Consider the following 26207-nt stretch of genomic DNA (forward strand, 5'->3'; position numbering starts at 1 on the left):
CACAGTACCTTTTTTTATGTTATACTTTCTAAAATTAACATGGGTCTTTTCACATACTCGTAAAGTTTATTTACTTACACCATAACTAGCCGTGTCCCAAGAACCTCTTATGTTTGTAGAAACAACGTAAGATCCCTTTGGAAGGAATATAGATAAACAATTGAGAAGTTAAATCTGAAAGATAGCAAAGTTCCTTGTCAATTTTTCTTTCATAATTTTAAATTCCCATATTTTAGAATTTGAGGTTTGTAAACGTCTTGATATATTTTAAGTGCTACTTTTTCCCAAACTTTATTATGGTAAGTATATTGGTATAAAATGTCTCTGTTAATATTAGGATAGGAATGATTTGCTCAGAAGATCTTAATTTTGTCTTACTTTAAGTCCGTGAAAATCTAAATACGAATTTTTAGGTATTCCAGGCAATATGAGGAAACAGCTCTTTAGAGATGTGAATTACAGAGCAGAAATTAAGTTAATTATTCAACAAATATACATAAGCACCCAGTATGTGTCAGAAACAGTATTAGGCTCTGTTAATTAAATAAAAGATATTTAAATCTTGCCTTTGCTAGAAAGTTTCTCTTATAACAGTCTACATTTTCAGAATAACATAACCATCCTGATTTGACATGATATTTTCAAGCTTAATATTAGGATAGTAAACCCGAAAAGATAATGAGCACAAGATTGACTACAGAAAGTGATACTGAGTAACAAACGTGTTGGAAATGCGACTGAAATGTAACTATTTTTCCACTATAAACATGTTCATTTGAGAAAGTTTAGAGAATAGGAAAAAAAAGACATTTAAGTTCCACTTGCAGTCCGCCCTAATGATTCTGTGGCTTCCATTTTTCTATGCATAGGTTTTTTAAAAACATAATTGAAATAATTTTGTCTGTATAATCTTTATCCTACTTTCTTTACTTATTATGGAATTTGCTTATTATATACTGCTTTTAAATTAACATTATTTTACTGGTTTCATAGTATTCTAATAGGTAAACTCTAGTAAACTGTGATTCACAGACAATTGGTTGTTTTAAAATTTTTTTCTGTAGGTAGGAAATAACTCAGCAGTTTGCATTTTTACAGAAGGATTTTTCTTTTATTTAGGATTTTTCCTGGGATTAGATTACCAAAAATGGAATTATGGAGTCAAAGATTATAGCATTTTATTTTCTGGGGTTAACTGAGAGTGGTTTGGTCAGTAGCAACAGCAGGGGATGATGGGAAGCACAGTTGATCATCCTTGCTGCCCCTGTAGACGCTGACCGCCACAGCTGCGTAGCCAGAGTGAAACCCAGATCTGGTTCCTGGGTGAATTTCCTTCCCTCTGTACCATGGTGCCTTGCTCTTATTTAGAAACACCTAATAATTCATTAAGTTCAACCCCTTAATGAATGCATACTCTCCTTTCTTTGTGTGTTTGCTATTCTCTGCCCTAAACCTCATGATACCTTTAAGGGTGTTGAACCATTTCTGAAAGGTTGTTCTTGGTTGGTTCTGAAGACTCTGCTGAGAGCGTGTGCAGCACTCACCACAGCTGGTGTTGAGTTCGACTACACGTTAAACTCACAAGACCCGGATAGGCCACGTCTGACACCAGTTTGCTCTGAAGGACACAGGACAGGCAAGACACCGTGGGCACCATGCCAGGGGGCAGCTTTAGGCACAATTCTAATGTCCCCACAGGTGGCCACAGGAGCCGCCCTGGCTTAGAAGCCATCAGAGAGCACTCTGCCTTGTAACAGCCAGGGTCAGGGCCCAGGAACGATAGGCCCACTGCACTCAGGGACCCTGAGCTGTGACTCCCAGCAGGTGTTAATGTGCAGTCGCAGCCGTCCCAGACCAGGCGCAGGGTACCTCCCGGGACACCTGCCGGAAGCAGGCCCGCCCATCCCACAGCTGGCCATCCTCCTTCATCAGGTTTCCAGGGCAACCAAACTAGAAAGTGAATCCGAGGTCAGTGCCTCACCTCGAGGGAGAAAGGGGTTTTGAACACCTCACTCAGCCTGTTGGGTTTTGCATGATCATGGCCAGTTTTTGACAATGGCTTACTTCCTTTTCCAGTTCCTTTCATAAGGCCGCTTAGCTAATATCTGCCTCTGCAAAAAAGGTAATAATAGTTCAGATATTTTAAAGAGCCAGATGGAAGCATCAGGTGGGAGGTTTGAAGTTTTACGACTGCATGATGGATTGGAGAGCTTTTTTCTCCTTGCCCCAAGTGACGCCATGAATTTATTGAAGCTTTATGCACTCATCGCAGAGTGACTTTTTAGTCTTGTGGCCAAAACTCATTGATAAACTTTTACATTTTTCATTTTGAAATTTTATAACTACAACCAGTATCATAGAATAGACAGGCCTGCTAATGCACCATGTTTTCTCTATATTAATACTCTTCTGTATACAGGGAGTACTGTTTACACAACCAGTTCTGAAAGGCACCAGTGTTGGAGGAGTTGGTTAGTGTATTATGTGCGCAGAACTGCTTTTCTTTGAGTTGTTAGCAGGACATGGCCCAGGGTTCTAGCTGAAAACTCAGGTGTGGATGGTGCTTCAGAGTTCAGCTGAAGAATTTACTTTTGTTTGTATCCCTTTCTTGTGTGCTCAGTATATTTGAGCAGTTTGTGTATAAATGATCATGTCTCCTGGCCGTGGTTTATGTTCAGTTGATTGTGTAACAACTCTATTTTGCCTTTAGGGGATTCTTTATTCAGAGGTAGGCCATGAGTTTTTTTCTGGATCTTTTAGCTCCCCAAATAAACCCATCTTAGACTGAGTCAGCTTATTTTCCCCAGATCAGACCTGTGGATTCTAGAGAGTAAAATATACAAAAATTTAAAAAGCAAAAGGTCAGGGGATAACAATCTCTTCCTTTTCCTCAATACTTAACATCTTTGGCTACTAAGTCCCTGTTCGGAGTGGATTGGGCAATAGTTTATTCTCAGTCAGGTGGTCCAGAGGCAGCTTAAGAGTTAAATTTTAACTGACCCTATACATTTAATTTTCAACTTTACTGTCACTGTTGGTTGCAATACCAGCGCAAAGTGACAATGTTAGCTTTTCGGTATCGACTTGGCGTCACACTGTGACAGCGGTGTTCAGTTAAAAGTGGGCTGTGGTCGCGCTTGTCTACTCCATTGGTCCGCGGCTGCCTGAGAGATGACCAAGGTCTAGGACTGACCTTGGCTTCCTGGATAGAGTCTGTGCAGGTCAGATGAAAAAGAAGGTGCTGGAGAAAAAAAGTTTTATCCCAGAGAAGGATTGGTCCGAGACAAAGGTGATCCTGGAAGACGAAGGGCAGGAAGACCAAGGGAATTTGGCCCTGGGCAATACAGAGGTGGGCAAGTTGGGAAGTAAGCCTGGACCCCCTTCCCTTCCTCCCGACTCCCTATCATACCCTGTACTTGACCCTCCCCCTATCCCATAGGTATTCAGTTGGTTATACCAGAAACTTGTGAAAGCAGATCGGGCCCAACATGGTTCTGGGAGAAATCCAGATAACCAGTAACTGGAGGGAAAACTGTTCACCCATAGTAAAGACCAAGGAAAGGGACATTTTAAAAGCAGATAATAAGAACAAAGCTTGGAAGGGTTTTTGAAAGGGAAGGAGTATGGTCAGAGTGCCTTTGTACAGCTCAGACTTTTCATGTATGAGTCCGCATATGTCATAAGACAAAATTATTCAGATTGCTGAAAAATGGCAAATAGATACCAATATTTAATATGAAGCTTAGAAGCGGTGGGGTATACTGAACACTGGTTGTGGAATTGCCATTAATACAAGTTTTCAGAGTAACATAGTTTTAAAAAATGTTTTGAACACTTCAAATGAGACAGCAGTGGGATTTTTTGGAGAATCAATTTTTTGGGCTTCCTGTAGAATTTAATGCAGTGAGAACACTTAGGAACAGAGGATTCAGATGAAAATATGAACTCAAAAGAATAAAAATAAATGTCCAGCACACTAACTTTTGTTGCCGCCATCTGTCCCTTAAGGTAATACGGCTCCTCCTGCTTGACCGTCTCCCCTCTGGTGGTCTTGACCTTCTCCCCATCCCTCGGCCACAGTCACACCTGGGACCTTGTCATTACCAGTCACCGCAGCCCCTTCCTAATCTCAACCTCAAGCCATTGAGGTTTACACTGCCCGCAACATCTTGACTTCTTTCATGGTCTGTCTTGCTCTCTTCCTTGTGCATACCACTAATGCTCTTGCCCCCTGCCGCTTCGCTGTCCTGGCCTGGCTAAGCCAGTGTCTTGTTCAGTCTGACTCTGCCGGTTCCCAGCACTTTAGAGTGGTGGCTGCAAGCCTTACGAGGGTGGCGGTGCTGCGCGGTCATCGTTCACGCTGGTGGTGGGAGGGATCGGTGCATGGCCCCCCCGCCCCCCACACGTGTCTACCCACCATCCGCCAATATTGATAAGCCTTTGCTGTCACTTCACTCACTAAAAAACAAAAACAAAAGTTAAGGAAAAACCAAACGACAAAAGAAGCTTTTGTATGGGAGGCCCCTTCCTGAGTGCAGCCCCAGCCTGTGGCGCTCTGCCACCCCTCTGAAGGCACTGGGGCGGGATCCCTCCAGTTTTCACGTGGCATTCTTCCTGTGTGCATGTCTGTGTCTAAATGTCCCCCTTTTATAAGGACACCGGTCATATTGGATCAGGGGCCCATCCTATTCCAGGATGACCTCAACTAATTACATCTGCCAACTCTATCTCCAAATAAGGTCAAATTCACAGGTACTGAGTGTTAACCTCAACATATCTTTCTGGGGGGACATGATTCAACCCATAACTGTTGATGTGCAGCTTTGCACAACGTTGAAGTGTCGGGAGTGCGTGCATTGCACTGTGGTCCACAGCAGGACAGCTGTCCTTGCTCCACTTCCCCTCCCCCAATTCCCCTCTCTCCTGCATCCTCGGTCTTCCCCGCTGAAGCTTTCTCATCTTAAAAAAAATTCTCTCTTGGCCTGACTTCCCCCAAGCTGTCATCCTCATTTCTCTTCCCTTCGCAGAAAGTGTTGTCTCAGAAGTGTTGTCTGTACTCACAATCTCCGTTGTTTCTCTCCTGTTCTCTATCAGGTGCATTTGACACAGATTACTCTCGCCTCCGAACATTCCCTCCTTGGTTTCTATGATCGCTGCCTGGTTTTCCTCCCCTCTCTGCCTGCTGCTTCTCAGTTTCATGTGCTGGTGCTTCTGCCTCCTAGACTTCATTCAACCCTGTGCTGGAAAATACTGCCTCTGCACTGGCGATGCTCAGATTTTTATCTCCAACGTGGACCAAGTCAGCAACGTCTGCATCACTGCCACAGCCTCCGGAGTGGGCTGTCTGCTTCCACCCTTGCCTCTCTTCAGGGCACAGCCAGCATCCTGACAGTGGTCTCAATTCACTGACGTGAGATTAGCTTCCACTTTTCTCTATTTGCCTCCTACCCTTCCCCTTGTGCCTTCTGCTGTAGCACTCTTTCCTGTTCCTGGAACGGACTCATTTTGTTCCTACTTCAGGACTTTTCCGCTTGTTGTTCTCTCTTCCTGAAAAGTGCTTCCCCAGGAATCTACAGATATCTACATGGCTTACCCCTCCACTCAAATATAACTTCATAAATAAGCTTCATGTGGCCACCATATACACATTTGAAATGAGTAGCCCCCACAGAACACACGGGAAAGTGTGTCCTTATCCCTCTTCCTTGCTATTTTCCCATTAGTACTTAACTCTAGTATGTATGCCATGGCTTACTAGGGACAGCCCTGGTTTATACCTATTGTAGAGCAGTCAGTTAACACCCTGTTTTTAGCTCCCCCTTCTACTTTCAATACTGTCTCAGCTTGGTTGCGATTTCTGACTGGAGCACAGAGAAGGGAAGGCCCAGGGAACTGGATTGTACTGGAGTGAGACACATAGGGAGGAGCTTAGGAAAGCGAACCTGTGAGTTCCCTAGGTTTTCCTAATCAACACACCAAAGACTTCAAAAGCTGAGCAAAAGGATAGTCCACTGCCCAGTTTCTGGACGGCCCACTGAATGCTGCACGAACACAGGAAAGACCTCAGTGGCTCAGCAAAAGTTTTGAGAACAACTGGCATTGGAAAAACAGCCCGCAGAGACCAGTTTGGAATGTGAGACCTTAACCCATCCAGATAAATTGTCTGCTAAAACAAAAATATCTATGTTCGCCATAGAATTTAAACAAGACCCAGAGTCACATAACATTCAAGAACCAGAGAAGTATCCACTCACTCAAAAAAAACAAAAAGTATAAATTTCTGTAGATAACGTAGAAATTAATACATTACAATGCAGAAAAGGTCAAATTGATAAAACCAAGAACAGAACTGGTTCTTTGAAAATACTGATAAAAACAGACAAACCTCTAATAACTCCTCTGAATAATAAAACACAGAAACATATAACATTATAAATGAAAGGTTTCTAACCACCAATACAGATATTTTATAGTAGATTCTTTTTTTTTAATTAATTAATTAATTTATTTATTTATGGCTGCGTTGGGTCTTCGTTTCTGTGCAAGGGCTTTCTCTCTAGTTGCGGCAAGCGGGGGCCACTCTTCATCGCGGTGCGCGGGCCTCTCACTATCGCGGCCTCTCCCGTTGCGGAGCACAGGCTCCAGACGCGCAGGCTCAGTAGCTGTGGCTTACGGGCCTAGTTGCTCCGCGGCATGTGGGATCCCCCCAGACCAGGGCTCGAACCCGTGTGCCCTGCATTGGCAGGCAGACTCTCAACCACTGCGCCACCAGGGAAGCCCCAGATATTTTAAAATTGTACCAAGCACAACTGTATGCCAGTGCATTTGAAAATCTAGAAAGAAAATATAACTTTCAAGGAAAATATAAATTACCAACATTTACCCACAAGGATGCATGTGTTAATCTGGACAGGCTGTGTGATGCTACGTTAGTCAATCCCAATCCCTGTGGCCACTTCACTCTGGAATCCAGGCTGATGGATTAAACTATTCTAAGGTATATAAAAAGACAGATTCCCAACCATTTCATGAATTTATAAGGCCAGAATAACCATGATGCCACACCCGACAGAAAGCACCAAAGAGCAACACTTTCCAATGTGTTTCTCACTGAATAGTAATTCTTTAAAATCCTTGAGAAAGTGAATTTTTTTGTCATATGGGTTGAGGAGAGCCCCTATATGTAATAGTGTAGTCCTACAGAATACTATTTTGCTTTGTTTAATCCACAATTTTCCAAATTTATTTTGACTGTATGTTCCTCCCCCCACCCCAACCCAATTCCTCTTAATCCCTGCAGAGTACTTTTTTGGAAATACTCTTATGAACCAACCTCAAACATGAATATAGATGCAAAGATGCTAATAAAATATTAGTAAATTAAATCAAGCAGTGTTTAAAAACTACACCATGAACAAGTAGAGTTTATGCTAAGAATGTTAAGCAATATTGTTAAACATTAACAGATTTACTAATACAATTAATTATATTAATAGGCTAAGGGAAGAAAACCATTTGATTATTTCCATGGGTACAAGAAAGACATTTGAAAAACTCAACATACACTCTTTCTCAAAGCTCTTAGTAAAATAGGAATGCAGTGAAAAGTTCTATAACCTAATAAAGATAATTTAAAGTTAAAATTCTTCTAGCAGGAGCAAGACAAAGATGCCCACCATCATTGTTGTTATTCATCATTTTACTCCAGGCTCTGGCCAGTGTAAGAAGACCAAAATAATAATAATAATAGTAAATATTAGAAAGGAAGAGAGAAAATTATCATTATTTGTAGACTATAATGTCGACCTAGAAAACAGAAGAGATCAATTGAAAAACTAAAGTAATGAGAGTTTAGTAATGTGTCTGTTTACAAGATGTAATCATACACAAATCCACAGATTTCCTACACAGTAGAAATAACCAACTAGAACAGGTAATGAGAAAAAAACCTATTTATGATATATAAATATTAAATTAAATTAAGGATTAAATTAATGGAATGACATATTCTATCAGTGTCAGTAAATTAATGCAATCAAAATCCTAACCCTACCTGAGGGGAGTCATGACACATTTATACTTATTTTATTTTTAAAATAAAATTGTATACATTTAAGGTGTACAACGTGATGATTTGATATACATATGCATAGTGAAATGATTACTACAGTCAAGCTAATTAACACATCCATCTCCTCACATAGTTACTGTTTTTTTGTGTGTGTGGTGAGAGCACCTGAAACCTAGTCTCTTAGCAAATTTCCAGTGTTCAGTACAGTAGATGTCCAGAACCTATTCATCTTACATAACTACAACTTTGTACCCTCTTACCAGCATCTCCCCATTTCCCCCGCCCCCCTGTGCCTGCTTCTATGTATTTGAGGCTTTCAGATTCCACATACAAGTGAGATCATGTAGTTGTTTTCTTTCTGTGTCTGGCTTTTTCAACATATGAATAGATAAAGAAACTGACACATTTATTCTTAAGTTCTAATATACTGCATGAGAATATCAAAGAAAATTTTGAAGGGAAAAGAGATCATAAATACATATTATGGAATTATCATAACTAAAACATTGTAGTATTAGGACAGGAATAGGCAGATTAATGAACTATAATACAGGAGTCCAAAAACAGACCCCCCCTCATATATATATATATATATATATATTTGATATTCAAATTTAATGTTTGAAAGGGGTAAAATATAGAATGGAGTATTCTGTGGATAGTATGGGTTAAAAAACTAGGCATTTGGGAATAATAGTTGTTACCCTACCTCCACATTCTATACATAAGTCAATTCCTAAAGGAACCCTAAATCCATTATAGGAAATCATAGGAAAATGGTTTTCTAGTATTTGGGTGGAGAAGGTCTATCTAAATCTACCATTACTGCCAGAAAGCATTAACAAAACAGGCCGTATAAGAAAAATAACAAGGTACATGGTACAGAAATCACAACTGCCCCCCAACCACTCAGTTCCCCAACTCTGAGACAGCTGTTTCCAGTTTCTTGGAGACAACATATTAAATAATTATTAAATAATAAATACTAAATATTATTTAGTATTAAATTATTTAGTAATAATAAGTAATATTATTTATTATTAAATATTAAAGACTTCTGTATTACCAAACACCATAAGTAAAAAGTCAGAAAAACATGAAAAAGTATTGTAACATATGTGATGGATAAAGAATTGTTTTCCAGGACTTCCCTGGTGGCGCAGTGGTTAAGAATCCGCCTGCCAATGCAGGGAACACGGGTTTGAGCCCCGGTCTGGGAAGATCCCACATGCCGCGGAGCAACTAAGCCCATATGCCACAACTACTGAGCTTGCGCTCTAGAGCCCGTGAGCCACAACTACTGAGCCCGTGCACCACAACTACTGAAGCCCGCACACCTAGAGCCTGTGCTCTGCAACGAGAAGCCACTGCAATGAGAAGCCCACACACCGCAACGGAGAGTAGCCCCCGCTCGCCACAACTAGAGAAAGCCCGTGCACAGCAGCAAAAACCCAATGCAGCCAAAAATAAATAAATAAATTTATATAAAAAAATAAAAACCTCTAAAAGAAAAGAATTGTTTTCCATATATAAGATCTTACTAATTAATAAGATAAAAGCCAGCACCTTTTTTATTAGTTAGGACTATTTTCAGCAGCAAGGAACAGAAAACCAATAACCAAAGGTATGCAAATTTAAAAATATTTATATATTATTCACCTCTCAGATTTGCAAAGAGTTAAAAGATTCACAATAATACTCAGTATAGGCATTATTATACACTGTTCATGGGCATTCAGTTTAACCTTTCTGGAGAGCAATCTGGTTAATTATATCAAAATTTTAAATGTGTATATTATTTGATTCATAAATTGGTCACATTTATGCCTTTGACTTGAGGACATAATTGGTCAGATGCACAAAGATATGTATGTATTGAAGAATTGGTTTATAATAGCAAAACATTGTACGTAACCTAATGTTCACCAAAGAGAATTGATTAAGTAACTTATTGTATGTACATACGTATAATAGAATTCTGTTGTATTAGTTAGGAGTCTTTCACCTACAAGTGGAAAAAAATGGCATAAACTAAAAGGGGATTTACTGTCTCTTGTAATAAGACGTCTTAATATAGAGTGGCTTCAGGATAGTTAAATCTGTAGCTCAGTGGCGTCATGAAGGACCCAGCTTTCTTCTATGTCTGCTTCGTCATCTTCAATATATCAACTAATTCCTTCTGATCACATTCAACAAATATGGGGAATTCCCTGGCGGTCCAGTGGTTAGGACTCGGTGCTTTCACTGCCACGTGCCCGGGTTCAATCCCTGGTCGGGGAACTAAGATCCCACAAGCCGCACAGCACAGCCAAAAAAAAAAAAAATGTACTAGGCACTGATTGACTGTAGAGATATTATCATATGAGCAAAAATAGCTACTGCCATCATGCATTCACAGAAAATATACTGTATGTGAAAAAGGTAACAGCACAGTATGTGTTGCATGATACCATTTATGAAAAAGATTCATTTAGGTGCAAACATAATACATAAACTGAGTATGTTTACTATGTGACGTTCAGCAAGTGCCAGGGCTTTTGCTAAGTATTTTATGTAGATCATCTCATTTCATCCTCACAACAACCTTATAGATTATATAGTATTATTATCCCATTTAATATATGTGAAAACCGAGACTTGTAGAGTCAGAATTTGAACCCATGTTTGTCTTACTCCAAAATCCACACTTTTAACCACTCTGTTAAATAACCTTTTGGGAAGTAAAATGAAAAAATCTAGAAGGAAATGGATCAAACTTTTAACAACCATTTTCTTTAGGAACTGATGACTTGAATGCAGTTGACCAGAAAAGCCAGGAGACAGAGGGAGAGAAACAAAGTCAAGGGGTACCTTGATTGATAGACTGGCAATGGGCAGTGACTGATTGCCTGAAGGTTCTAAAGAAGTTTAAAACAGGATTCAAGGGATAGAGTGGACAACCAGAGCTTGTAATCGGAGAGGAATTTCAGAGGTTGTATAAAATTTTGTAATGCTTTAGGATGGGGCCATGTGTGTATTTTATGGAAGTGAAGTAACAGTCAAGGTCATTGGATTGAAGTAGGGCAAGAAAAAAATCATTCATTCAAATATTTATTGATGATTCAAGCCTATATCTATGGTACAGGTTGTGGAAATACTGGTGAACAAGATGAATAAGGTTCTTACTTTCATGGACCTTATAATTAGAGTAGGCAGAGGCCAGATCATGCAAGACCTTGTAGCCATGTTAAGAAATGTAAGGTTTGTTTGGATTTTGTTCTAAATGTGATGAGAAACCACTGGTGGGTTTTAAGCAGGTGAATGACTTGATCTGATTTGCATTTTGAAAAGATCATTCTGGCTGTTATGTTGAGAATGTGTCATGGGAATAAGAGCAGAAGTAGGGAGACCACTTAGGAAGATATTAAGAAGTTCGGCAAAGAGTTGATAGTGGCTTAGACAAACGTGATAGCAATGGAGATGGAGAAAATGGCAGACTTGGATATATTTTGAAGATAGAGCTGATAGGGCTTGGTGATTAATTTGATATGGGAGGTAAGGGGAAGTGAGGAATTAAGAATAACTCTTAAGTTTCTGTGTTGAACAAGGGGGTAGATGGTGGTGTCATTTATAGAGATAAGAAAGACTGGGGTTGAAGGAGCACATTTTGATAAATGTTGATCTCATACTGGACAGGTGAAGTTTGAGGAATTTGTGGATGTGTTTAGTAGGCAAGTTGGTTGTATTGGTACAATGCTCAGTGGGCTGAAGTCCTTCATTTGGGAGTCTTCAACGCAAAGACAATAACTGAAGTCATGAGAGTAGGTAAGATTGTCTAGGGAGAAGAGAGGATGGAGAACGAGGAAAGAATTGGGCCTCCCACAGAACTAAGAACACTGACTTCCTGAGAGGCTTGGTGCAGGCAGAAATCATTCCACCAGCACTATGCCGGCAAAGGTCGTGCATGACTTCCTTAAATGCTATGGATATATTTTAGTCCTTGTCTTTCTGAACCCACTGCTGCATGGTGATACTATTGTCCACTCCTTTCTGTGAAACTGTGCTCTCCAGGTTTTCCATTCTCTCCTTCTAAGTTCCCTTTCCCTAAAGTTTGTTGTTCCCCAGGGAATAATCATCTACTCGTAATTCCCCAGTGGTTATCCATTTTAGTCAGCTGAAAACCCAAAGTCCTTCCAATGGCCTTCAGAAGACCCCTTAAAAGTGAAGTCCATCCCCATCCCATCACCCGTGCAACCTTGTTTCTTACTGCTGACCCCTTGATCATTCTACTCCAGCTACACAGTTTTCTTTCCTGTTCATCAAACGCACCCAGCACATTCACACCTCAGGACCTTTGTACTTGCCCTTCACTCAATCTGGAATTCTCTATCTTGAGATGTCTGCATGGATTTCTCCCTCACCTCCATCAAGTTCTGAAACCAACGGCTTCCCAAATCTGCAAGCAGCTTCCTGATCCTAGAGAAGATGAGGCTGCAGAAGTTGTTCCTGACAGCTCAGCATAGAGTCTGACTCTTTAGTCTTCTTCTGTGTGGAGAATAGAGTGTGGGGGCGAAGAGTGGAAGCAGTGAAATCAGCTCTCACAGTAACTCAGGCAACAAATGACCGTGTGACACGTTCCATTTCTGATCCTAATAGACCCTCAAATGGAGATATTGGCTACACAGTTGCTTCTAAAGGTCCAGAGTCCATGGGAAAGATACGAGCTGGAGATAGAAATTCAGGACTCGTTGGTAGTTACAGCCATGGAACTGAATGAGGTCACCAAGGGACTTAACATAACTGAAGAAAAGATAATCAAGCCCTGAGGAGTGATAAACTATGTTAAACGCTGTTGCATTGTTGGTCCTTCCTTCCTTCCCTCCCTTTTTTTCCCACCCTCCCTCCCTCACTCCCTCCCTCATTCACTCATGATTATAAAAGTGATAAAGCTGCACAGAACTCAGCGTACCTATGCCCAGACTCAGAATCAAACATCTTCCCCCTTTTTTTTTACCCTCCCCAAAATATGTACTATAAACCCCAGGCAACATTTGTATGCTCCAAGTGATCCTGACGCAAAGAGCACACCTTAGTAGGACTTGAAAAGACTGGGGCAATTTAGCCTGGAGAAAAGAAGACTTTCCAGGGAAGACAACAATTGTAATAAGCTACCTGGTCTCTATCTGAAGAAAACAAAAACTCTAATTCAAAAATATACATGCACCCAATGTTCACAGCAGCACTATTTACAATAGTCAAACATGGAAGCAACCTAAATGTCCATCAACAGATGAATGGATAAAGAAGATGTGGTGTGTGTGTGTGTGTGTGTGTATAACGGGGTGTATGTGTATATATATATATATATATATATATGTATAAAATGTGGTGTATATATATATAATGGAATATTACTCGGCCGTAAAAAAAGAATGAAATATTTTCATTTGCAGGAACATGGATGGACCTAGAGATTATCATACTAAGTGAAGTAAGTCAGACAGAGAAAGACAAATATTACATCACCTATATATGGAGTCTAAGAAATACAATAAACTGCTGAATATAACAAAACAGAAGCAGACTCACAGATATGGAGAACAAACCAGTGGTTAGCAGTGAGGACAGGGAAGGGGGAGGGGCAAGATAGGGGTAGAGGATTAAGAGGTACAAACTACTATGTATAAAATAAAGTAGCTACAAGAATATATTGTACAGCACAGGGAATATAGCCAATATTTTGGAATAACTTTAAATGGAGTATAATTTATAAAAACACTGAATCACTATTTTGTACATCTGAAATGAATATATTGTAAATTAACTATACTTCAATTAAAAAACAAAAAAAATTTTAGGAGCTATTTAATAAAAATGGTTAAGGGCTTCCCTGGTGGCACAGTGGTTAAGAATCTGCCTGCCAGTGCAGGGGACACAGGTTCGAGCCCTGGTCCAGGAAGATCCCACATGCCGCGGAGCAACTAAGCCCGTGAGCCACAACTACTGAGCCTGTGCTCTAGAGCCACGAGCCACAACTACTGAGCCCATGTGCCACAACTACTGAGCCTGCGAGCCACAACTACTGAAGCCCACGTGCCTAGAGCCCATGCTCCACAACAAGAGAAGCCACCGCAGTGAGAAGCCCACGCACCGCAACGAAGAGTAGCCCCTGCTCACCGCAACTAGAGAAAGCCTGCGCGCAGCAACAAAGACCCAACGCAGCCAAAAATTTAAAAAAAAAAAAAAAATAAATAAATAAATTTAATTTTAAAAATGGTTAAAATTTAAATAAAAAGATCCTTGACTAAAAATTGCATTGATTCAGATTTAGACTTGAGAGAACTGATGTTTCCAAAAGTGGTATGGGATTTCCAGGCATTAGTGAGGTCTCTGTGACTTTCAACATGATGATCATATAACTTTCTGGCTTTAAGATACTGTTGTGCATAGCATATGTCACAGCTAACTGATGTTCTTTGTAGTGGTTGCTACACTGTAGTGACAGACTCCTCTGGAAACAGCTACAACACACACTTGGAATCTCACAGTCACATAATCAACCATTTTACTAAATACAAGCATATTTTCATTCACATACAGCTAAAGAAAACATCTTTTTCACATTTCATTACAGTGCACAACAAAGTGAGGAAAAGTATACAGTACATTTTATTCTGGAATATGAGACAATCTAATCCAACATGCAGTTGTGGTCTTTGTTACAAGTTAGTTTACCTTGTCTTCACCTATGTAATAAAATAGCTTCTAAAGCTTTATCCTTAATATTGTATTAACACCTGATTTTTTTCACACATTTTCTAAAACCCAGTTATTGCAGTGACAACAGCACTGAATTCTACTAAAATGAGTTTGAAAGTTCTAGAACTTGTTTAAGCAATTAAGCTCAGCCACTTCTGCTGGATCTATGCTGAGAATTTTTAAACCTGCCTAAAAAATGCAAGGAATGGGAAAAGTATACATATGATGTATTTAAGTCAAGAAAACGGTAGAGAGTTTTGTTTCTATCCTTTTTTTTGAACTGACAGAATCCAGTCAACTCTCATCTATCCACTGGATAATCTTGCTTTCAGAATCTTCTAAACATAATTAAGTATAGTAGTTGATGAAACTTTGTGTTAACCCAATTTACTATCTTTTGTTTGTCTTCTACAACCACAAAGCTGGCAACTTAATTACTCCACCCAAGCCAGGTCATGCTAAACGAAGGAAGAGACGATGACTGGGTCACTTGGGGTTGATGCTGCACATAGGTCCAAGGTGGTTTGTTTCCATAATTTTCATGATCTGACTTCTTTATTCCGGCTGAAGTAAATCCCCCAAATTTCAGATTTGGTTACATCCATCCTGAAGTTCAGTACCATATTTCAAAGCAATTTACCATCCTCAGGCTTTCCTATCACAATGGATATGAGAAAGCTGACTCTAATCAGAATTATTTTCTTACTGTGAAAAGTATGGCTTTTGCCTAGCTGAACTGGCTACAATTCAAAAAAATCATTTAAAGCATCACGTCTCTTCAAGAAGATAATGGAACCTCAAGCCAACCATTCCAAGTTTCTGATGCAGTTAGCTGCCTGTTCACCTGAGAATTGAGAGCTGACTTTCTAGGGTAGACAGGAACCCAGGGTGGGCATAAGGCAAACAAGTGGCCAAGGTCATTGTGAGGTGAGTATTTTAACCCCATCCCACTCCCCATTGCCGTATTTGGTTCCTTTCAATAATATATCCACTGTGTTTCAGTGATAAGAACATTTATAGCCCGAACAGTTCCAACGTGTTTTCACTTGTGTAAAATCCTCTTGTCAATAATACCTGAATGGGCTTTACCTTTGACTCATGCCCGGGTTCCCTCAGGATTATAGCTGAGTTGTAATCAATAAGGAAACATATCCTAACATGTAGAGAATATTTATTTACAGTCATATCGCTTCCAAAGTAAACAAATTAATAACAGTTTATTCATCTGACAGCAGGATGATGCGGTGAAACAAGAACCAGGGGTCAAGTGACTCTCCTGCCCCTCAGTTAATTTTTTCGTAAACTGGGGAAGAAACCCTAACGGCTTGTTACGATGATCAAATAGGTAAGCCAATGAACTGTAATGTGTCTGTAAGGCTTACCGCACCTCCTGTTGAGCAGGTGTTTACCTTCAGATTGCAGTCGCCAATGCAGTGAAACCCCAGGCGTGGTCAGAGGGGAAGGAGGGCATGGGAGTTACAGTGTTTCTCTCTTCTACTTACACGGTAACTTGCGTGGGACAATTTCTTACACACAGCTGGTTATTCTTTCACAAGGCTGTACATTTTTTCAAGTGTGACAATAACAGTGTGTAAAGAGCCTCCCTTTTCCACATTCACACCGTTTTCACTAGAACACCAGGCCTTGAAAGGGTCTTAGCAAAAGGCTGGTCCACACCCCTCATTTTACACATGAGTTGTTTAGAAGCTAATTGGTACCTTTTAACCAAACCCAGCACATATGTTTAGTGCAGGATATTCTCACTGATTAAGCTGATCTCATACTCTTTTTTAGGTTGGCTAATTGTTCCCAATGTGATACTTTTCTCCCCTTTACATATTTCTTTATGATCGTGACCTATGAATGAGCTGAAATACCAAGAAATAGTTGTCCTGACTGTGGGTGTACTTTTCTGGGGCCTAGCTCCCCAGACCTCAGTTCCTTGACATGCGGTCCACAAAGGGCACACAGAGCGGCCACTGCCCAGCATGGGCCACAAAACAGTGCCAGTTCCAGCACCCAGGCTCCCCCACCCACCCACCCGCCCATCACCTGTCCAAGGGCCCCTTGGGGAGCAGGCTCACTTGGTATCCAATATGGAGGTTGAGTTCTCTTCAGTCGCACGATGATTCTATTCATTTTGGTCACTTTTAAGTTCAGGTGGGAGAGCATGTTTTGGAGATAATAGGGCTGACTAGCACAAACACCTTCTCTCTGATTTGACAACCTCTTCTGAAGAGTGAACCACGTTTGGTACAAATCCACTCTTCACCCCTTCCCAGCCCTCCTGGATGGTAATATCCCCCCTTTTAACCAGCTCGTATATGTCTCTTGTCAGGTCTGTGAAGGCTTTCTCCACATTAATGGCATCTCGGGCTGACGTTTCAATGTACTTCATGCCGTATGCAGCAGCCAGTTTCTCTGCCTCGTGGCGAGTCACTTGCCTCTGTGTATCCAGGTCACACTTGTGACCCACGAGAACAAATACAATTTGGTAGGGCTGAACGTGTACTTTGGTCTCTTCTAACCACTCATGGACATTCTGGAAGGACCTGCGGTTGGTAATGTCAAATAAGAGCAGACCACCTACTGAGTTCCTGTAGTAGGCACGAGTGATGGATCTACAACACAAGAAAGAAGTAAAGAATGAAGGCCATGCCCAAACTCCTGCACTTCAATGAACTCAGTGTATTCTGTTGTCTCTGGTTAGTGACATAGTCCTTTGGTGAAAATTGTTTTCTTTTTTTAACAAAGGAATACAAATGTCATTCCATAATAATAATGATATATGAATTCTCAATTGAGCAAAACTTTGAGATGGAATCTTCTAGAAACGAATGCTCATGGACATACAGGCATTTTCCCTCGATTTAGGCAAGCGCCACAGTTAACTCTCCATGCCCACATCTGAATAGCTGAATGAGACTTCCTCTTCTGTTCAGTGGGATACCTAAGTAACAGGTTATCATGAGGCAAATGAAATAATGGATGTTAAAGTATTCTGTGACCTGGAGAACTCATTACAAATTATAGTAGTTGGAAAAGGATTTTCTAAAAAATAAGAATGAATTTACGATAGTTGACAGAAAATGCTTATAAGTATATAGGTATATTACAATATACTCCATTTTTTCCCATTTATCATTACCACGTTTGTCTATTATTATATTTTTATTTTAATCTAACAGGGGTCCTCAGTCTCTTCTGTGAGGAGGAACATAATTTTGTTTTTTATTTTCCAGGCCATGTGGGAATAGGAAAAAGAGGGATGGTCTGCAAAGGCCTTGAGCCAAGTGTCTGCTGGCCCCACTTCCTGACACATTTCGAAGAGGCTGGCTTGGGAGCCACAGGCTGGGAAAAACTGCCCAAATAGCCAAAGCTTCCCCTTAAAATGCTATGATTTATTTAAAGCATTGTAGAATGCTTTAGAATGTTTCTAAAACCTATTATACATTTTCTGTGCTTCTTAAGCAGAAGAAACCTTGTGCATTTTCGCTCCTTGGTTTGAGGAGCTTCATTTTCAATACACATTATGGTACTTTTCTCAGAGCATATTAGACATTGTAGAACTTCTTGCTTGTACAATCACTTGCTTTAGACTACTGTGCTTTTTGATCTATGTTTATTTTTAGTTTTTCTGTCTCCTTGGATGAAGATCAACAACGAGGGACTCAATAGCTTAAGGCTTAGGGCAAATGGCCCAGTGGTAACAGAATAAACAATGTCCGGGGAATTAAAGTCCAAGCTAGATGATGGTAAGAACAAACCTTACAAATTGAGTTTGTCTCCAGAACCAGGCAAATCGGCCGTAAGGACTGAAAGCATTTCTAATTCCCTTATGGTTGAAGATTCATGGAGAATGGTAGGTGTACCAGAAAACTCAACATGAACAAAGATTGTGATTCATGAACAGCTTGGTTCAAGAAATCAATAGGCAAGCTGTAGTCAAAACTCTAAAATACATGATTACATTAATGGTTTGTGACTATTTAGAAAGTAGCAAAGCCCTTTCTTTATAAATACAACACAAGGCTACATAAAAATTAAAACCTCCCATACATCAAAAAATTTTCTTAAAGTTAAAAGACAAATGAAAAACTGGGAAAATAGTTTAGAATATCCATGACAGAAAAGGATTAATGTTCTTAATATATAAAGAGCTGTTAGAAATCACTATCACCCAATAAATAATAATCAGTGGATAGGAAAAGGCTGTTCATACAGAAAGAAATTCCAATAAGCATAAAAGATACCTTTCTTCAATTATAATATGAGAAATGCAATCACAAGTTCAAAGTGAACCTGAACAAGGATATTTGAATTTTTTTCTCCCCACCCCTCTTCAACCACCTAAGCAGCATCTTCTACGCTTGATTAGCGTTCGATAGCTAAATGAAGAAACGATCCTAAACATGAGCTATTGAGCCCTCTTGATCTAGTTCCTGCTGCTTGGCGTGACTGTAGCTCAAAGTTTTCTGTGTACACTGCTCTCCCTCACTTCTGTCTTCACACATGCTGCTTCCTTGCCCTGGGCTTTTCCTGTTTTGCTTGGGTATCACACTCATCAGGCCTCATCTTCTCCACTTAGCCTTCCCTCATCTGTGTTCATACGTATAATTACAAATGATACATACTACAAGGGCCACCAAAGGGTTGTAAGAGAAAATTAAACCTGTTCATTGAGTACTCAATATGTGCTAAGCGTTCTGGTAGGCCGTGGGCATACAAATATGAACAAGGCACTCTTTTGTGTAATTGCTGGTCTATTTTGCCCCCAGTATGCTAGCACAGACATTCTAAGAGGGAAATGCCTATGTCTGTTTTGTTTACATGGCATGCCCTTGCAGGAGTTTCCTCAGGCTGTTTTCCCAGAAACAGTGCAGTGTCTGGCATATAGTGGATGATCATTCAATGTCTGCTGGTTGCAAGAAGGCATCAATCATCAGTGTCTACTTCATATATAGATCTATAGTTCTATACAGTATCTATGTTTATATCTATATATCTATATCTAGCTATCTCTATCTCTATCTCTACATCACCTATCTATATCTGTCAGTTACATTAGGATGACCTGGGAACATTTTCGAAATGTAGTATAGGGACTGAAATTGATGAATTACAGTGATCAACTCCAGCTCGTTTATTAGCCACCAAGGGGCAGGTTGGTGCAGTTGTGGTGCCAGCAGTATGTATTATTGACTGGCCTTCCCTGCCAGGGTGCATCTTTCCCTGCACTGAACTCCCAGCTACCTGAAGGTGGGCTTGAGCAGAAACTCTCAGACCCTCGGTATCTTCCCTAAGGGCGGAGACCAGGGCCAGGAAGTCCTCTTTCCCCAGGGACGGTGCAAGCCCCGAAGACCCTCCCACTGCTCGCGGGCCCGGGCTGCGCTCCCACCTGAACCTCTCTTGACCCGCTGTATCCCAGATCTGGAGCTTGATGCGTTTTCCTGGCTCGATCTCCACCAGACGGGAGAAAAAATCCACCCCCACCGTGGGGTCCGAAACCTGGGCAAAGCGGCCCTCGGTGAAGCGGCGGATCAGACAGGACTTGCCCACCGTGGAATCCCCGATGACAATGAGCCGGAACTGGTACAGCCAGATGGCCTCCATGGCCGGGGCTCGGCAGGTCTCCTCGGCCCGGGCCGTGGGCGGCGAGATGGGGGCGCCCGGCCGAGGCCTCAGAGAGCGCGGCTCGGTCCTGATCTAGATCGGCCACGAGCGCATCGTTGGCCTGGGAGCCTGAGGCGAGGTAGGCCCAGGCGCGGGGAGAGCGGAGGGACGGATGCTGCGCTCGCAGAGGTGATGAAATGGCAGCAGCATCAGCACCACGCACTCTGACTCATCACCGACTACAGGGTTACTGTAATCCTCCACGTAGAGGCGACGCTCAGGACCGCACTGTCTGTAAGAGGAGCGCACACAGAAATGGCCGGGAAAACAGCTCGTTCCCTTCCTTTCTAATTCCTCTTCTTAATTAAAAATTTTCTCTATCTTTCAAATTGCAAAAGTAACACCTCTTCATTAAAACTAACGAAACAATACAAAAATATACAAAAAAGGAAAGTCTATTATTATCTGCCCCCTACCTCCCCAAGATATTAACAGTTTGTTATATATTCTTCCACGTGTATTTCTATGAAAATATATATACATATACACATTTATTGCTGTTTGATTTTACAAAAATATGATCGAACTGGACCATTACTCTGACACTTGCTTTTTGCAATTAATAAAGAATCATTGGCATCTCTCCATTTCCAACTATTTTCCTTTTGCCATAACAATGCTGCAATATTCTCTTAAGTATAGTCACACATACATTATTTCTATGAAATAGAGTCTTAATAAGAAAGACCAGGAAGTCAAAGAGTATGAATATTTTAAATGTTATATATATGGGCATTATACTTTGCAAACATACTGAGCAATTTAAATTCTAGTCAGCAAGATGTGAAAAGACCATTTTTTTGGCATTACTTCAAGCATCATATATGATATTCTTTCTTAATTCTTGCCAATCTGATGTCATTAAAAATAAATGGAATCATAGAATATGTAGACTTTTGTAACTGGCTTCTTTCACTTACCATGATGTTTTAGAGTTCATCCACATTGTAACATGTATCAGGACTTCATTCCTTTATATAACTGAATACTATTCCATTGGGTGACATAACGCATTTTGTTTATCCATTTATCTGCTGATGGACATTTGGGTTGTTTCCGTCTTTTGGCTATTATGAATAACGCTGCTATGAACATTTGTGTACAAGTTTTTGTTTGAACACGTACTTTGAACTCTTTTGGGTTTAAACCTAGGAGTAGAATTCCTGTGACCTATGGTAACTATATGTTACATCCTTTGAAGAAATTCCAGACTGTTTTCCACAGTGGCTGCACCATTTTACATTCCTACCAGCAGTGTATGAGGGTTCTGATTTCTCCATAGCTTTTCCAACACTTGTTATTTTCTGACTTTTTGATTCCAGACATCCTAGTGGGTATGAAGTGGTATCTCATTGTGGTTTTGATTTGCATTTCCCTGATGACTGATGACAATGTGCATATTTTCACATTCTTATTGGCCATTTGCATATCCTCCTTGGAGAAAGGTAGGCTCAGGTCCTTTGCCTTCTTTTTTTTGGCCGCCGAGTGGCTTTTGGGATCTTAGTTCCCCAACCAGGGATTGATTGAACCTGGGCCCCTGGCAGTGAGAGCTCAGAGTTCTAACCACTGGATCACCAGGGAATTCCCCCTTTGCCCATTTAAAAACTGGATTATTTGTCTTTTTATTACTGAGTTGTAAGAGTTCTTTACATATTGTAGGTGCAAGTCTCTTATCAGATATGTGACTTGTAAATATTTCCTCCCATTCTGTGTGTCCTTTTTGAACTTTCTTAAGGGTGTCCTTTGAAGTGCAAAGTTTTAAATTTTGATGAAGTAAAGATTGTCTGTTTTTTCTTTTGTTGCTTGTGCTTCTGGTGTCATGTCTAAGAATACTTTGCCAAATTCAAGTTCATGAAGATTTACTCCTATGTATTCTTCTAAGAGTTTTGTAGTTTTAGCTCATACATTTAGGTCTGTGATTCATTTTATGATAATTTTTATATATGCCGTGAGGTAGGGGTCCAGCTGCCTTCTTTTGCATGTGGATATCTACTTGTTCAAGCACCATTTGTTGGAGAGACTATTCTTTCCCCATTAAAAAAAAAATATTTATTTATCTTATTTTTGGCTGCGTCGGGTCTTAGTTGCAGCACTCGGGATCTTCGTTGCGGCCTGCGGGCTCCTCCTTGCTGCGCGCAGGCTTCTCTCTAGTTGTGACCCATGTGCTCAGTAGTACCAGGGGTCGAACCTGCATCCCCTGCATTGGAAGGTGGATTCTTAACAACTGGACCACCAGGGAAGTCCCTCTTTCCCCATTGAATGATTTTGGCATCCTTGTTGAAAATCAGTTGACCATAGACTGGTTTAATTCTGGACTCTCAATTTTATTCCATCGGTCTATGTCTAGTCTTCTTCCAGTATCACATTGTCTTGACTGTTGTAGCTTTGTAGTAAGTTTAGAAATCGGGAAGCATGAGTCCTCCTACTGTGCTCTTTTTTTCCAAGATTGTTTTTGGCTACTTGGGGCCCCTTTCAATTTCATATGAATTTTAAGATCTGCTTGTCAATTTCTGCATATAAGGCAGCTATGATATTGATTGAGATTTCATTAAATCTGTAGATCAGTTTGGGGAATACTGCCATCTGAAGAAAATTAAGTCTTCAAATCCTTGAACATAGACTATCTTTCCATATATGAAGGTCTTTTAAAATTTCTTTCAACAATGCTTTGTAGTTTTCAGTTTACAAGTCTTAAACTTCTTTAGCTAAGTTATTCCTAAGTATTTTATTATTTTTGATGCTATTGTGAGTGAATTGTTTTCTTAATTTCATTTTCAGATTGTTCATTGCAAGTGTATAAAAATATAATTGATTTTATATTTTTCAACTTTTTTTTTTTTTTGGCCGCACCATGCAGCTTTGCAGGATCTTAGTTCCCCGACCAGGGATCAAACCTGGGCCCTGGAAGTGAAAGCGCTGAGTCCTAACCACTGGACCGCCAGGGAATTCCCGATTTTTTAAGTGTATTCTTTAAGAGGTGGTCAAATGGTTTTTCTGCATCTTCGAGATGATCATGTGATTTGTTTTTATTCTATTTGGTATAATGTATTACATTACTTGATTTTTGGATATTGAGTTAACCTTGCATTCCTGGTATAAATCTTACTTGAGCATTGTGTATAATTTTAAAAATATGTTTTTGGATTTGATTTCTAGTATTTTTGAGGATATTTTCATTCATATGCATGACATTTATTGGTCTATAGTTTTCTTTTATTGCAATGTCCTCTTCTGGTTTTAGTATCAGGGTAATATTGGCCTCATAAAATGAGCTGAGAAGCATTCTTTCCTTTTCTGCTTTTTGGAAGAGTTTGTGAAGAACTGGTATTAATTCTTCTTTAAATGTCTGCTAGAATTTAGCAGTGAAGCCCTCTGGGTCTGGGCTTTTCTCTGTGGGTAGTGTTTTGATTACTAATTCAATTTCTTCACTTGTTATAGCTCTATTCAAATTGTCTATTCCTTCTTGAGTCAGTTTCAGTAGTTTGTATCTTGGTAGAAATGTCTCCATTTCATCTAAGTTATCCAATTTGTTGGCATACAATTGTTCATAGTATTCCTTATAAAGGAATACTATGTATTACTTTAAAATTTTGTAAGGTCAGTAGTAATGTCCCTTCTTTCATTTATGATTCTAGTGATTTGAGTCTTCTTTTTCTTCTTGGTCAATCTAGCTAAAGATTTGTCAATTTTGTTTTCAAAGAACCAACTTTTGGTTTTGTTTATTCTATTTTTTAATTTGCTCTCCATTTCATATATCTCTGCTCTAATCTTAAGTATTTCATTCCTTCTGTGTGATTTAGTTTGTTCATCTTTTTCCAGTTCCTTAAGGTGTAAAGTTAGGTTATCGATTTGAGATCTTCCTTTTCTCTAAATATAGGCATTTACAGTTATGAATTTCCCTTTGAGCACTGCTTTATCTGCATCCTATAAGTTTTGATATTGGTATCTTCATTTTCATTTGTCTCAAATTATTTTATGATATCTCCTTTGACCCATTTGTTACTTAGGAGTGTTTTGTTTAATTTCTATATATTTGTGAGTTTTCCACATTTTTCCTGCTATTTACTTGTAATTTTATTTCTTGTGGTCAGAGAGCATTCTTTGTATCATTTGTATCTTTTTAAAATTCTTAAGGTTTGCTTTATGGCATAGTATATGGTCTATTTTGGAGAATGCTCTCCATGTGCACTTGAGAAAAATGTATATTCTGCTTTTGGGTGGAGTGTTCTATATATGTGAATTAGGTCTAATTGGTTTTTAGTGTGGGCCAAGTCTCCTATTTTCTTGTTGATCTTCTGTATAGTTGTCCTATCCATTAATGAAAGTGTAGTATAAAGTCTTCAACTATTATTGTACAACTATTTCTCACTTCAATTCTATCAGTTTTTGCCCCATATATTTGGGATTTCTGTTTTTCAATGCATATATATTTGTAATAAGAATGAATTGACCCTTTTATCATTATGAAATGTTCTTCTTTGTCTCCAGTAACTTTTCTTTTGTTTTGAAGTCTATTTTGTCTGATATTAGTATAGCCACTTCAGCTTTCTTGTGGTTGCTGTTTGCATAATATATTTCCATATTTTTACTTTCAATCAATTTGTATTGTGGAATATTAAGTATGTCTCCTGTAGACGGCATACAGTTTATCATGTTATTTTATCCACTCTCACAATCTCTGCTTTTTTCCTGGACTGTTAGTATTGTTATCATTGTTATAGTTGATTTACATCTGCCATTTTTTTTAAATTAATTTATTTATTTTTGGCTGTGTTGGGTCTTCGTTTCTATGCAAGGGCTTTCTCTAGTTGCGGCAAGCGGGGGCCACTCTTCAACATCTGCCATTTTATTTCTTTCCTTTTTATATAACTTATGGGGTTTTTTTTATTCTTCTTTCTCCTTTATTACCTTTTTTTTTTGCATTAAGTGAATATTTTATAATGTAGCATTTGAAGTTTTTAAATGATTTTTTAAAATATATTTTTGAGGTTTTTTTTTTTTTAGTGGTTGCTCTAGGGTTTACCAAATATTTCTTAATTTATCAGAATCACCTTCAGATGTATACTACCTTATTCCATATATATATATTCTATATAATATATAGAAACATGACTCCTATAGAGCTCCATTCCCTTTTCTCCCTTTTAATATTACTATTATACCTATTATGTCCATTAATATTACAAATCCAACAATACATTGTTATAATTATTGCTTTGCCATCTGTAGTCATTTCCTTAGCCCAATATAGCTTCACTCCCAGTCACTTCTTTTGCACTGCTTTTGGCAAGTATATTACATTTTATGTTATAGGCCCAACAGTACACCATATACATATTATTTTATACATTAAAAAAATCAGTTCAAAAAAAGGAGAAAAATATACATTTATGCACTTTTATAATTACATAAACACCTTTACTGGTGCTGTTTTTTTGTGTGTGTCTGTGTGTGTGTGTTTGTTTGAATTGCCATCTGCAGTCGCTTTCAGCTTGAAGAACTTCCTTCAGTATTTCTTGTAAGGCAGGTCTGCAACAAATTCAGTCATTGCTTGTTTGTTTATCTTGTCTTTATCTCCTTTCCTTTTTTGAAAGATAGATTTGCTGAATATAGGATTCTTGGTTTACATTTTTTTCTTTATCATTTTGAATATGTTATCCCAATGCATTTTCTTTTCTTACCATTTTCATTCTTTATTTTACTGAGGTATAGTTGATGTACAGTA

At 39.4% G+C, this 26207-nt stretch overlaps 1 protein-coding gene across 1 annotated transcript; it reads right to left on the reverse strand.

Annotated features, from left to right (window-relative positions):
• Positions 1–15963: 15963 nt before the first annotated feature.
• On the reverse strand, positions 15964–22655 carry RAB39B (RAB39B, member RAS oncogene family). Its single transcript, XM_082447898.1, has 2 exons — positions 20208–22655; positions 15964–17430 (listed from the first exon to the last, which is right to left on the reverse strand). Exons 1-2 carry the CDS (start codon positions 20420–20422, stop codon positions 17004–17006), a joined length of 642 nt encoding a protein of 213 aa, XP_082304024.1. The 5' UTR covers positions 20423–22655; the 3' UTR covers positions 15964–17003.
• Positions 22656–26207: the final 3552 nt, after the last annotated feature.

Source organism: Balaenoptera physalus (genome assembly GCF_965194825.1).
Source record: "Balaenoptera physalus genome assembly, chromosome: X".
Classification (NCBI taxonomy): domain Eukaryota; kingdom Metazoa; phylum Chordata; class Mammalia; order Artiodactyla; family Balaenopteridae; genus Balaenoptera; species Balaenoptera physalus.

Bases quoted from the DNA above. Each gene is read 5' to 3' on its own strand.
- RAB39B (XM_082447898.1), bottom strand. From the start codon at position 20,422: ATGGAGGCCATCTGGCTGTACCAGTTCCGGCTCATTGTCATCGGGGAT. The intron at 17,431-20,207 runs GTGGGAGCGCAG...CTTGTGTTGTAG, and splicing joins GCGGGTCAAGAGAGGTTCAG to ATCCATCACTCGTGCCTACT.